The sequence below is a fragment of the Apium graveolens genome, chromosome 10, assembly GCF_009905375.1.
Source record: "Apium graveolens cultivar Ventura chromosome 10, ASM990537v1, whole genome shotgun sequence".
In the NCBI taxonomy this organism is placed as follows: Eukaryota; Viridiplantae; Streptophyta; class Magnoliopsida; order Apiales; family Apiaceae; genus Apium; species Apium graveolens.
Window position 1 is genome coordinate 236,686,256 of NC_133656.1, and position 13,202 is coordinate 236,699,457.

Consider the following 13,202-nt stretch of genomic DNA (forward strand, 5'->3'; position numbering starts at 1 on the left):
CATTGAAGCCATATCGCATTGATATCTCCGATGGACAGTAAGTTAAAAAGTTTTTAAATTGCATTATTCCTCTATATTCATATTTTTGGTTCATTGTTCAATATTGTTATGTGAATTGTTAATGTTTATTGTTTTCTTTTGTTTAAATATAGTATTGAAGATGATACGGCTAAGAAAACGCTTTTGGCTATGATTCGGGAGAAGTGGCCTCTTGGGCATTACACTTATACCGATATCGAAGAACGTCACCCGGGTTGGTTGAATGCAAGAGTTGAGGAGTTTCAAGTAAGTTAAAATTCAATTTTTTTTGTAATTTTCATATATTTCTTGATTTTATGATGCATTTATCTTTGTTTTCTTTTTTTTTTTTGCAATTTTCGCAATATTATAGGCATCTTAAGGGGCAAAGCCGTTCAAAGGCCCGAAAAATTATGGAAGATCACATTAAAGTGACGATAAAAAGGATTTTGAACGAGCTTAAGAAGAGGGTGGAGCGAAAAGCAAGGGAGGAGGGCGTGAGCAAGTTGTCTTTGAAGCCGCCTTATTGGTCCGTTCCTTTTTGGAAGGACCTTTTGAAGTATTGGGAGAAGAACGAAGGACACTTGCACCGGTCATTGGTTGGATCCGCCAACCGACAACAAGTTGAAAGATTGCATAGTGCCGGTGCAAGGTCATTCAATAAAGTTCGGGAGGTAATATTATTATATTCCATCACACACACATACATACACGTTCACCATATTATTATATTCTATCTCACACACATAAATATTTAATATAAGTTTATTTAATATTTTGAAAGGTAATGACGAACAAAAACAAGAAAAAGCCGACGAAACTCGAGGTGTGGGATAAATGTCATAGGAAAGTTGGATCCGATCCGGAAAATCCCGTCTACACTACACCGGCCGTCATGCGTATTGCGGTAAATGCATTTTATGTGATTTTATGACCATTTATGTGATTTTAAATGCATCTTTAATAAGTGAATTTATATGTATTTTATGTGATTTTAAATGCATTTTAATATGATTTTATGACCATTTTATGTGATTTTAAATGCATCTTTAATAAGTGAATTTATATGTATTTTCATGTGATTTTAAATCCATTTTTATGTGATTTTATGACTATTTTATGTGATTTTAAATGCATCTTTAATAAGTGAATTTATATGTATTTTCATGTGATTTTAAATGCATTTTTATATGATTTTATGACCATTTTATGTGATTTTAAATGCATCTATAATAAGTGAATTTATATGTATATTCATGTGATTTTAAATGCATTTTTATGTGATTTTATATGCATTTTTATGTAATTTTAAATGCATCGTTAATATGTGATTTTATATGTATTTATGTGATTTTAAATGCATTTTTATATGTGATTTTATATGCATTTTATGCGATTTTAAATGCATCGTTAATATGTGATTTTATATGTATTTATGTGATTTTAAATGCATTTTTATATGTGATTTTATATGCATTTTTATTTTATTTTAAATGCATCATTAATTGTTTTAAATGAATTTGTAGGAACGATATGCCGCCATTCTCGAGCGCATGCCCGTGGAGGTTATACAAACGGGTGATCGGGATGAGCCGTGGGATTGGTGGATGGAAGCCTTGGAGGTCCCCCAAGGTACAAGGCCGAAAAAGAATTATATGGTGGGGTTCCCCAATGCTCGGGCCACCGATCTCTTGCCTACACTTGTTACCCGGTACCGAGATTCCACACGGAATGAAGCCGGCTCATCCTCATCCGCTCTGAGACAATATGAAGCCATCCCCGACACTTTATATCTTGCCATCGTGAGGAATGTGCTTACGGAGATCCGTGCTAATCCAAATCGGTTTGCTTACCAACTTTTCGATGCGGAGATAGCTACATCCGCACATACCGCTCTCGAGGCCTCGGATCCATCCTCCGATCCTAGCCAAAGGTTACAATGGAATAACCTTATCGGTGGCGAGATCGTGCATATCGTGAGCTCTTTGATTGAAGATATCGTCCAAAAGACGGAAGCTCGTGTTGCGGAGGTATAATTTTTGACCTTCTTGTTTATTTATTTATTTTCATTCACATGTAAATTTTGTTTCTTCTTTTTAACTAGTTTAATTAAACTTGTATATCTAGGAAAACAATCGGCGTGCTATGGAAGTCGATAAGGATTACACGTCCGAGGATGAGGCCTCCGATGATGAGGACTTTGATGATGGCGGCGGTGATGGCGGCGGTGATGACGGTGATGGCGGTGATGGCGGTGGATCGTCCGATGTTGATTTGTCGGATTAGTTTATATTGATCGGTTTTAAGACTATTGTAATTTGCTACTTTGATGGTTATGGGATGTAAATTTAATACGTTGTTATGGTTTGATACTTTGTCGGTTATTTAAGATTGCTTATTATGTAATGATATGGTTTCATCCTCCGGTTATCGGAGTTTGTAAATGATTTCGTTGGATTTAATTACTATTGTTTAATCATTAAATTTACTAGTTTGGTGGAATGATTTTGAGTAGTATAGGTTATTGATTGGATTGGAGATTTGGTTGTGAATATTGTTTGGTTGTTTGATTTGGTTTTGTATAGGGACTGCAGAAAAACCTGCAATTTTTTTTAAAATCAGACCTTAAAACCGATCGACAATAGGCATAACCGACCACTTTTGACCATTACAAAACCCCGAAAACCGACCGTTAGGTGACATAACCGACCATCTTCTTCATAAAACCGACCGTCTCCTTCAGAGGGTGGTCGGTTTTAAGATGGTCGATTATGACATTTAAATTAGCTTCTGAAATAAAACCGACCGATGTGCACACTTTGACCACGGTCGGTTATGATTTCCAGTCAACTTTTTAAAAACAGACATAACCGACCACCAACGGTCGGTTATGACTAAGTGGCGAGGCAACACGTGTGCACACGTGTTGCCTCGTGTACATAGTGACCCCAAATTTGAATAAAATGCCCAGGCACTTAACCGACCACTATGTTGGTCGGTTATGAGGGTTAAACCCGACCAAAAGTCATAACCGACCAGGCTAAAACCGACCATGCCCTGTGGTCGGTTATGATTATTTTAACCGACCGTGTTGCCTCTTAACCGACCGTTTTTGACGGTCGGTTTTGTCTTGTTTTCTTGTATTGTACTAACTACTACCTACTAACAAGTTATTAAAAATAATCAACCAAGAAACAAGTTCTCGAATGATCGAATGCTGAAAATACACCACTTTATAGTTCCAACTGCTAAAAATACTGAATGACGGTATGTTCCGTCCAAAATATTAATTAAATACGTATTCTATACATGTACACTGAATACATATTCTTTAAAACAATAAGGAGATACGTATTTTGTGAGTGCGTATCTAATTGTTATTCCTAGTGGACTAACAATGAGATTTACAGAAGGGGGGTTGAATGTAAATCTCAAAACTTTTTCAAGTTTTGAGCAGTTTATGAAAGTTGTGTGTTCAAGAAGAACAAGTGTGTGAATTGCTTTAAGCTAATACAGACAGATATATATTCAAGCACAAATGTAAAGAACACAACAGACCTTAAAAACTTTTCTGGTGGATTTGTTGTTCCACCAGAGATGGTATTTTAGAAAATCTGTGATTAAACAATGTTGATCACAGCTGCATCCTAGTACAAACTAGATGAATTTTCTCTCAATATTTTTCTAAACAGCTCTGGAAAATCTCTCTTCTAATTACTAGCTTCTACTTGGTTTATATATTACCAAGTGTACAAGTGAAGAACAATATAAAATACAGTAATAAAATAAGATCTTCACTTGCTTCTTTTCCTGTTCACTCCAGTACTTTGTTGACTATTGCATCTTTGTACTAAAGAAGAACGGCTGCTTTTTCTGTTGTTCCTGAAATTCGGCTACCACATCTCAGTTGTCTCTATCAACCCATGTGCCTCTGTTTGAAGGTACAACTACCCCTTATCAACGGCTAATCATCAGAACATCCGTTGAAGCTTTCATCCGTTGATGTACTCATCCGTTGAAGGATGTTATCCGTTGAAGCTTTCATCCGTTGATGCATTCATCCGTTGAAGGATGTTATCCATTGATGACTTTATCCGTTGAAGCTTTAGAGACATCCGTTGAAGCTTAGCTTCTCATCCGTTGAAGGTCTTTAAGTCATCCGTTGATACCACTTCACTTATACAAAATTACAAGGCATGAAGTATTTACAATTGGCCTTCCTATCTGCATATCATCTAGCAGTCAACATGACTCATAGTTTCTCTCAACTTCCAAGAATTACATTTTAAATGCAGAGACTGAAACATGCTACAACACTAGACTTATTTCTAAGTAAAGCTACACCATCAACGGATAGCCAAAGTGGTCTTATCCGTTGAGGCTACAGACACTAAATTTCTACTTAAGTATTTTGTTAAACATATCATCAAACTAATGCACATACACTCCTAACACTAATATAATAAAAAATGAACACGCATATCCCAAATACGTATTCAGTGGATATTTTGAGCGGAAAATTATGTCAAACTGTATTTTAGATATTTGCCCCCAAAATGATGGGTATTTTAGTTTTTTCACGAGCAAATCTACAAGATTACAAGTAGACGCAACAATTATTATAATTGTTTAGGTAATAATGTGTCAAAAATATACTTAAGTAGTGTAATTGACATAGTGTGAAATACGCCTACAAAATGTTGATGCACCGGTTGAGTTCATATACCTCTTGCGGGAGGTCAGGAGTTCAACACATGACATGTGTTTTATTGATTAGAAAAAAGACAATACACAGTGCGAAATCCTTAACCAAAAAAAATAATTTGTAATGAGGATTTCGCCCTTGGGTAAATCCCAAATGACGTGAAATAAAATCAGCTGATGTACACAAAATGGTTAGGAATGTAAATTTAAAGTAAACCATGTGCACAATTAGTAGTACTGTAGTTTGTTGAAGGTTGCTCTACATTAGGGTTAATACAGGGGTCCTCACCCTCAGACTCCTCACATTCAAAGATAAATCACGTGAAAGTGGAACAAGTCGCTTTATCCACACATTTCAAGCAAAATACCTGATGTTCTTAATCTGAACAATGGTATGTTTGAAGAAAAGACGTTGATCAATACTAACAGAACATGTTAGTTTGATTCTTATATTAATTTGTTTGTATGTTTTGAAGAGTTGACTGAACGGAAAGACCAGATCAGGTTGTAGTTTAGTTGCTCTCGACATAATGCATTCCTTACATAGCAACCACAACATAGTTCTTTATCGTAAAAAACTGATGCATCATGGTCTAATATATATATATATATATATAAGGAAATAATCAGGAGCCAACGTGGGTTGGAGGGACAACCAGCCAACCCACAGCAATGAAACATTGCGGGGGAAAGCAATGTTTCAATACGGGTCTTGGCTTCCGCAATGAAACATTGCGGGATGTCGCCATGCACAGGAAACATTGCGCATTCCGCAATGTTTTATAGCTGGGCCGCAATGTTTCATTTTTGGTTAGGCTCCCAGTTTTTAATGTCCAAATGAAATTTCAACAGTCAAATGAAATTTTTTCAGCAAAATTTTTTTTGTGCCAAATTTAATTTTGTGAATTTTAAAATTCAGATTTTCACCTATAAATAGTCCTGCCTCATCTCATTTTTTTTCAACATTCTCTTCTCTATTTTCATTCTACATTTTCTCTTCAACATTATCTTCTCTAATATCCGAAAAATGGTTTCTACTACGATTTAGACAATAATAAGGTAATTATAGATGGTGTGGCTTACGACGGGCCCGAAGGAGAGGAAGACATGGAAATAGCTCTCCGCCATATTCAAATGGCGCTTGAGCGCAAGAAAAAAAAATGAAGTTAAAGCGAAGGCGGAAAAGTCGAAGAAAAAGAAAGACGACGATAAGGGTGATAAAAGCGGTTCTTCCAACACCGTTAAAGTTTGATCATTCTCGTCGACATAAAATGTTATTATGTATTTGTTTTGAAAAAATATTTGAATGTACTCCATTTATATTTGAATGAAATAAATTATTTAATGTTTTATTTTTCTTGTACTTGTCCAATATATTTTATCAATTTTAAATTTTAATAAACAAATATAATACTAAAATTTGAAAATGTGAAAATCTAAAAAAATGAAAATTTATCGAATTTTCGTTATCTATAAAAAAATATAAAATAATTTAGCCCCCAAAATGTTAAACATTTCTTGGTAACAAACTATATATAAATACCGCATTTTATTTAAGAAATAATTTTTCTTAATTATTATAATCATTATATTTTAACATCCATATAGTTGGATCGTCAAAATTTGTACTTTACAACTTACACGTCAAGAAATATCATTTGACATAAATATTATGCAAAATTTTCACAAAACTATGTAAAATAGTTGCATATTATAATTAAGTTACTCTTATAAATATTTATATTTTCAAAATAACATTTAACATATTAAATGAAATATAATAAGTCTAGAAACTATTTTTTATAATTTTTTTGATTAATTTTCTAATTTTAAAGAAAATAACAAAAATAAACATCACAACCGCAATGTTTCATTGCGGTGGACACTTCCCCCCGCAATGAAATTTTGCTGGGGTACGTTGTAAAATTTTTTTAAACTGCAAATATTTATAGTTGTTGGCTTGGGGGTTTGTACAGTGCCGCAATGTTTCATTGCGGCCATCGCAATGAAACATTGCGGGCGTGCATTTAATGCACACACCTACCTTAAAATGTCTGTATTTTTGAAACATTGTTGTTTCACTGCTTCTTAACATTCTGCTCAAATTTATTCTTCTGAAAAAAAGGTTAGTATTCAATATCCATGGCTTCTTATTTATTTGATTATTCAAGTTCATCTAGTGATCATAACGATTTTAATTATGTTACCCCCCACACAAAAAAGAGGGTTTATCGTAAAATCTTTAATGATGATGAAGTAATAGATGTTGATAGTATTGAAGATAAAGTTAATGATCCGGGGAAGCGAAAAACGCATAGTGATGATGATGTTGGTTTCGGTTGGAAGAATCACGATGTTCACGGTGATTCCGATGATAGTAATGTTTCTTTTAATGGCGATGATGATGATAAAATTAATGATGAAAATTTTATTGGAAATATGAATGATGTAGTTCCTTGTGTTGGTATGATGTTTGATTCGTTGGATGAAGCGGAAAGTTTTTATCGAGGTTATGGTCGAAGTATAGGATTCGAGATAATTATTCGAAGTAGTCATAAGCATTCAAGAAATGGTGGTATATCGTCACGTTTGTATATATGTCGAAAGGGTGGAAGATTGGGCCCAAAACCCTTGGAAGTTGAAGATAGGGCTAAAGGGAAACGACCTCGAGATGTTATTCCTCGAACTTGTTGTCGTGCTCGTATGTGTGTTGCTCACAAAGTAAGCTCAAACAAATGGGAAGTAACCAAGGTCAACCTAGAGCACAATCATGCTATGGTTACATCGGATAAGGTAAATTTCATGCAAAGATCACGCAACATAGATCCGTTTACCCGATCTTTGATTGAGTTATTCAACAAATCGGGTATCGAGACCCCGAAAGTGATGAATTTACTTAGTGAGACGTGTGGTGGTATTGAAAAAATTGGTTTTTCCGCTCAAGACGTACGAAATGTAATACGTGACATTCGAAGATGGGTTTTTGATTCCGGTGATGCGGAGTGTGGATTGGTTTTGTTACGAGACTTGAAAAAATAAAGTGATGGCAATTTTTTCTACCGAGTGGATGTGGATGAGGAGAATCGGGTTAGGGGTTTGGTGTGGGTTGATCCTCGTTCGCTTAACGCGTACAAGAATTTTGGAGATGTGGTGACTTTCGACTCGACATATCGGACTAATAGGTATGACATGCCTTTTATTCCAATTACGGGAGTGAATCACCACTACCAAAATATTTTGTTTGGATTTGCACTTATAAGGGACGAGAAAGAGACTACTTATAGATGGGTTTTAAAGACTTGGTTGGAAGCGGTCGATAAAAAGCCACTTATTACCATTATTACGGATCAAGACATCGCTTTAAGTAATGCCATTTCCGAGGTTATGCCTAACACCAACCATACATATTGTACGTGACATATTAGTAGCAAGTTTCCCGAGAAACTATCTACTTTGTATACTCAATACTCGGAGTTCAAGACGGATTTTAATGCATGTATCTACAAGTCATTGTCACCAACGGAATTTGAAGGTAGGTGGGAGGACTTGAAAGAGAAATATGATCTTGAAAATCACAATTGGCTAAATGATATGTATGCAATTAGACGGGAATGGGTTTTTGCTTTCACGAAACAACATTTTGCCGCCGGTATGACTACCACCTCAAGGAGCGAGTCTATGAATTCATTTTTTGATGAGTATGTGAAAGCGTCGACCGGTTTGAAAGAATTCATTGAGAATTCACAAAAAGCTTTGGACTCACAATATTTACGGGAGGTTCAAGCCGATTTTGACACCGAGTACAAGGAAAGGGGACTATTCTCTAACTCGTCAATGGAGATACATGCCTCCAAGATATACACAAAAGAGATGTTTAAGCGATTTCAAAAAGAGCTTCAAAAAAGTCAATCTTTTGTTGTGAAAAGCATGAAAGGTTGTGGAGATTATCTTTCAAAGATGTATTTGGTAGAAAAGTCCACCTTGCCGGAGATTAATAGAAGGAATTTTTTCTTGAAGGTTTCCATCGACGGGAGTTATTCTTGTACATGTAAAAAATTTGAACATTCCGGGATGATTTGTAGACACATGATCCGTTACCTTAACAAGAAACAAAAGACGATGATACCGCCAGATCTTGTCTCAATGAGGTGGGCAATAAACGGAAACAAAGTTGCGGGACCTCTACCGTGTACCCCTCGGATGCTTGGTAATGTTGTAGAATCTCAAACGGCAAGATATAGTGGATTGTGTAAAGCTTTCCAAGGTTTGTCCGTTGTTGGTAGTTGCTCCGTTCGGCGGTACAATTACTTGATGAGCGTGATCAAGAGAGAAAAGGAGTATGTGATTAAGTCTTTTCCGGGAGAAAAGAGAGAGAAAAAAATAAATGAGGACTATGAAAGTGATGAAGAAGATGATCTGTTATTAGATCCCCCAAGGTCAGAAACAAAAGGACGTTCAAAAGCGGGTAGATTCAAAAGTGGTATCGAGACGTCAAGTTCAAATAAACAATTTCGAAAGTGTAGTTTTTGTGGGGCGAGGGAAGAAGGCCATGATAGAAGAAATTGTCCCTCGAGATTATTAGGAAAAAAAGGAAAAAATTGATTGTAATTTCTTATTGTGTACTTTGAAATATTAATGAATTTTAATTAAATATTTTCAATGTTGTTAATGTTAGTACTTGTTGCCATTATTAATAATCCCAAAAAAAGAAGTGACTCCAAAAAAAATTTGAAAAAAAAGTTATTTTTGTAGATTTTTTTTTCCAAAATTGGGCAGAAAGTTTTCTGTAAAACAGAAAAAGTATTATATAAAAAATAAATCATTTGCAAGTGCAATGACCAATCTGCAAATTTATGCAAAACCCAGATTACCCCCGCAATGAAACATTGCTGCATCCGTAATGAAACATTGCGGCATCCACAATGAAACATTGCGGGCCTAAACTGGGCTTTGCCGAATTTTGCATATTGGTCACTGCACTTGCAAAAGATTTATTTTTTATATAAAACTTTTTCTGTTTTACAGAAAACTTTCTGCCCAATTTTGGAAAAAAAATCTTCAAAAATAACTTTTTTTCAAATTTTTTTTTGGAGTCACTTCTTTTTTTGGGATTATTAATAATGGCAACAAGTACTAACATTAACAACATTGAAAATATTTAATTAAAATTCATTAATATTTCAAAGTACATAATAACAAATTCGGCATGACCTCTTTGTTTTTAAGTTAAACTTTACCTCTAAAATAAAAAAACCGGCATGACCTATTTATTTTTAAGTCAACCAAAAACCTGTAAAATTTCAAACCAAACCAAAATAAACTTAAAAATGAATGGCCTTGACATGCCAACTACAAACAAACCAAACCAAACTAAACTTAAAAATGAATGGCCTTGACATGCCAACTATAAAAAAAACAAACCAAACCAAACTAAACTTAAAAATGAATGGCCTTGACATGCCAACTATAAACAAACCAAACCAAACCAAACCAAACTTAAAAAAAATGGCCTTGATATGCCAACTACAAACAAATCAACTAAAATAAATACATCTAACCAACCAAAATAAATACAACCAATCTAAATAAAATACAACCGGGCAAAATATGTACAACTAACTAAAGTAACTACAAGTCACTAATCAAATAACAAACTAGTGTCCCGCCTCTCTTTGTCGAATGCCCCACTCAGAAATGTGTCTAGCAACCCCTTTTGATAACTCGTGCGCCATCCGATAGTGAAAAGTCTGTACATCAACTTTAGGGTTCCACACAGCTGATGGCAAGGAGATCCCGTTGAGCATAGCGTCCATGTACTTGGATACATACACACCACAATCATTGCCACCATCTTGCTTGGGTCGAGCATCAAGACCATGAACCCGGGTATATTTCAATGGAAATCGAGATGGATGCAAATAATTGAGCATATATGGGATCAACTTTTCCTGCAAATAACGGGAAATGAACCTAACAAGTCATTATTTAATTATTAATCTATTTAAAACTACTGGTAGGGAATTAAAGAATGATATTTCACGGGAAATGAACCTAACAAGTCATTATTTAATTATTAATCTATTTAAAACTACTGGTAGGGAATTAAAGAATAAATAGTTACCATAATGTAATACTGGAAGGGGTGAGCGATGTTCCCTGTTGTGTCTTTGTCGTCCCTAAGAGGATCAATGTTTAGCACTCTCATATTGTTGAGATTAACAACAAACAAGAACCAATGAGAGCTATCACACGTGGGGAAAAATGCAAAGTCACAAAACTGAAGAGGCAAGCTACCCCCCTTGTTAGCATAATCTCTAAAGAACCTCTCCATTGATTTCTTGGCATCACCTTTTAGGGTACTCGGAGAAGCCTAGAATTACAAGTCAAAAGATAGGTTAACATTTATACAGCATAATTGATATCTGTTTATAGAAAAGCAGGTTGGAGCATTGCTATTTGTTTAATAGAGTACCTTCAAGTTAGGACAAAACTCAAGTGCCATCGCCATGAAAAAGCTAGGAGCAATGAAATACCGCCTGGGCTTGAAACTTTCAGTTCTGGGAATTTTTTCCCATTTTTCCCAGAGTTCATCCTCTCTAAGTCTCAAGAGCTCACCATAGGCATTGAGAACATCATCCTCCACCCAAAACTCTGGTCGCAAAGTTGTTACTTGGCTATGTGTAAGAGGATAAGTAATGCCCCGCTCACTGTGATCACGCCAAATGTAATCAACTTTTAAACTCCAGAAATGCCGATACAACCACCTCACTTTCCGATTTTTTAGTGGTCTTGTCATATCACCACGTCGCTCAGGACCACCTCGTTTCGCCGCATCCTCCGCCAAATCTTCAATTGAGTCCATCTACAAAATAAACAAAAACACAATTAGCATATTTGGAACTAGTTAATCTAAGGCCATTTACTTTAAAAAAGAGTTAAGAGTTATTACATCAAACATGTCTCACAGCTCACTAGGAACAGAAGACTCGCCTATGCCCAAATGTACATATGGAGTGACAAGGGAGGAAAAGGCCTCTAAAGATTCTGGAGTAATAGGCATCTGCAATCCATAAATTAAGTACACATTTAACACTTAGTTTAATCCATTTATAACTAGTTGTAGGGAATTAATCCATTTTAATCCCATTTAGTTGACATAGTAGGGAACAAATAATACCTTTAGTGGAATAGGTTGAAATGTCATAGATCTGTGGAATGGTGTTGGAGTAGTATAATCAACCTGCAATTGGAAGCCGATACATAAACATATTCAACACCCGAAGCTAAAATATTTTAGGTGCATAGAATGACAATATTTGTTAAATATTTGTACCTGAGGGGGAATGGATACAGGTGTCGGATGAGTGGTGGGTGGATCATCAGCAGGAGATTGAACCTCAACCTGCAATTTGAAGCCGATACATAAACATATTCAACACTCGAAGCTAAAAATGTGTAAGTGCATAGGAGGACAATATTTGTCAAAGATTTGTACCTGAGAGGCAATGGATACAGGTGTAGGAGCAGTGGCGGGTGGAACATCACCAGTAGACTGAACCTCAACCTGCAATTACAAGCCAATACATAAACATTATTCAACACAGGAAGCTGTAAATATGTAAGTGCACAGGAGGACAATATTTATAAAATATTTGTACCTTAGGGGAAATAGATACATGTGTAGGAGCATGGGTGGCTGGAATATCACCAGTAGACTGAACCTCCTGCAATTACAGCTGATACAGACATATTAATTGAAGTTCTACGATGCATGAAATGAAAGCTTTTGCTAGAAATTTATACCTCACGTGGACGTTTAGGGGGGACAAGTACTGCGGTATCCTCCTCAGGACCACCAGTCTCATCCTGCCATTAATGTAAATTAAAGACACACAGGTCATTTACATATTCAATAGACGAAATTAAAAAGATCACAAGTTCATGAATGATAGTTATTAGTACCTCACGAGGACGCTTCTGAGAGATAGGGGGCGCTGTCTGTTGCGAGCTACTAGGAGTTGTATCATGAATGTCTACCTCACGTGCATCTCCAGCAGGAGGCTGACGCTCAACAAGAGGCTGCTGAATATCTTTCGGTCTGATGAAAGCGGGCCTACTGTATCCAAGACCCTTCCACTCAGTCATTACCCGATCATAATGTGCGAGAAAATCGGGAATGACATCATAGAACCAGCTAGGAGGGCCGCGCATGTGGATCATGTATGTCATTTTCATAGCACTCTCTAACTACAAATAAATAACGATAATCCATTTTACAAGTAGTTGTAGGGAATTAACGATAATTCACGGGAAAATAACCTTAATAGTTGTAGGAAAACAGGTAAAGACTACAATTGGAAACAAGTGAAGAATACCATACCGCATCACCCATCATCTGCTGAGGGTACCAGTCACGGGGCTGTATGATATCGCCCTCAGGGGGTACACAACGAGCGATCCTCATCTTACTTACCCGTCTA

The 13,202-nt window shown here is 35.9% G+C and overlaps 1 protein-coding gene across 1 annotated transcript; it reads left to right on the forward strand.

The window, feature by feature from the left end:
* The first annotated feature begins 8,313 nt into the window (after positions 1-8,313).
* Positions 8,314-9,304, forward strand: LOC141692094 (protein FAR1-RELATED SEQUENCE 5-like). The gene is made up of 2 exons (XM_074496833.1): positions 8,314-8,986; positions 9,246-9,304. The coding sequence occupies exons 1-2, from the start codon at positions 8,314-8,316 to the stop codon at positions 9,302-9,304; spliced, it is 732 nt and encodes a 243-aa protein (XP_074352934.1).
* The last annotated feature ends 3,898 nt before the right edge of the window (positions 9,305-13,202 follow it).

Bases quoted from the DNA above. Each gene is read 5' to 3' on its own strand.
- LOC141692094 (XM_074496833.1), top strand. From the start codon at position 8,314: ATGTATGCAATTAGACGGGAATGGGTTTTTGCTTTCACGAAACAACAT. The intron at 8,987-9,245 runs GTTTGTCCGTTG...TCGAAAGTGTAG, and splicing joins ATTGTGTAAAGCTTTCCAAG to TTTTTGTGGGGCGAGGGAAG.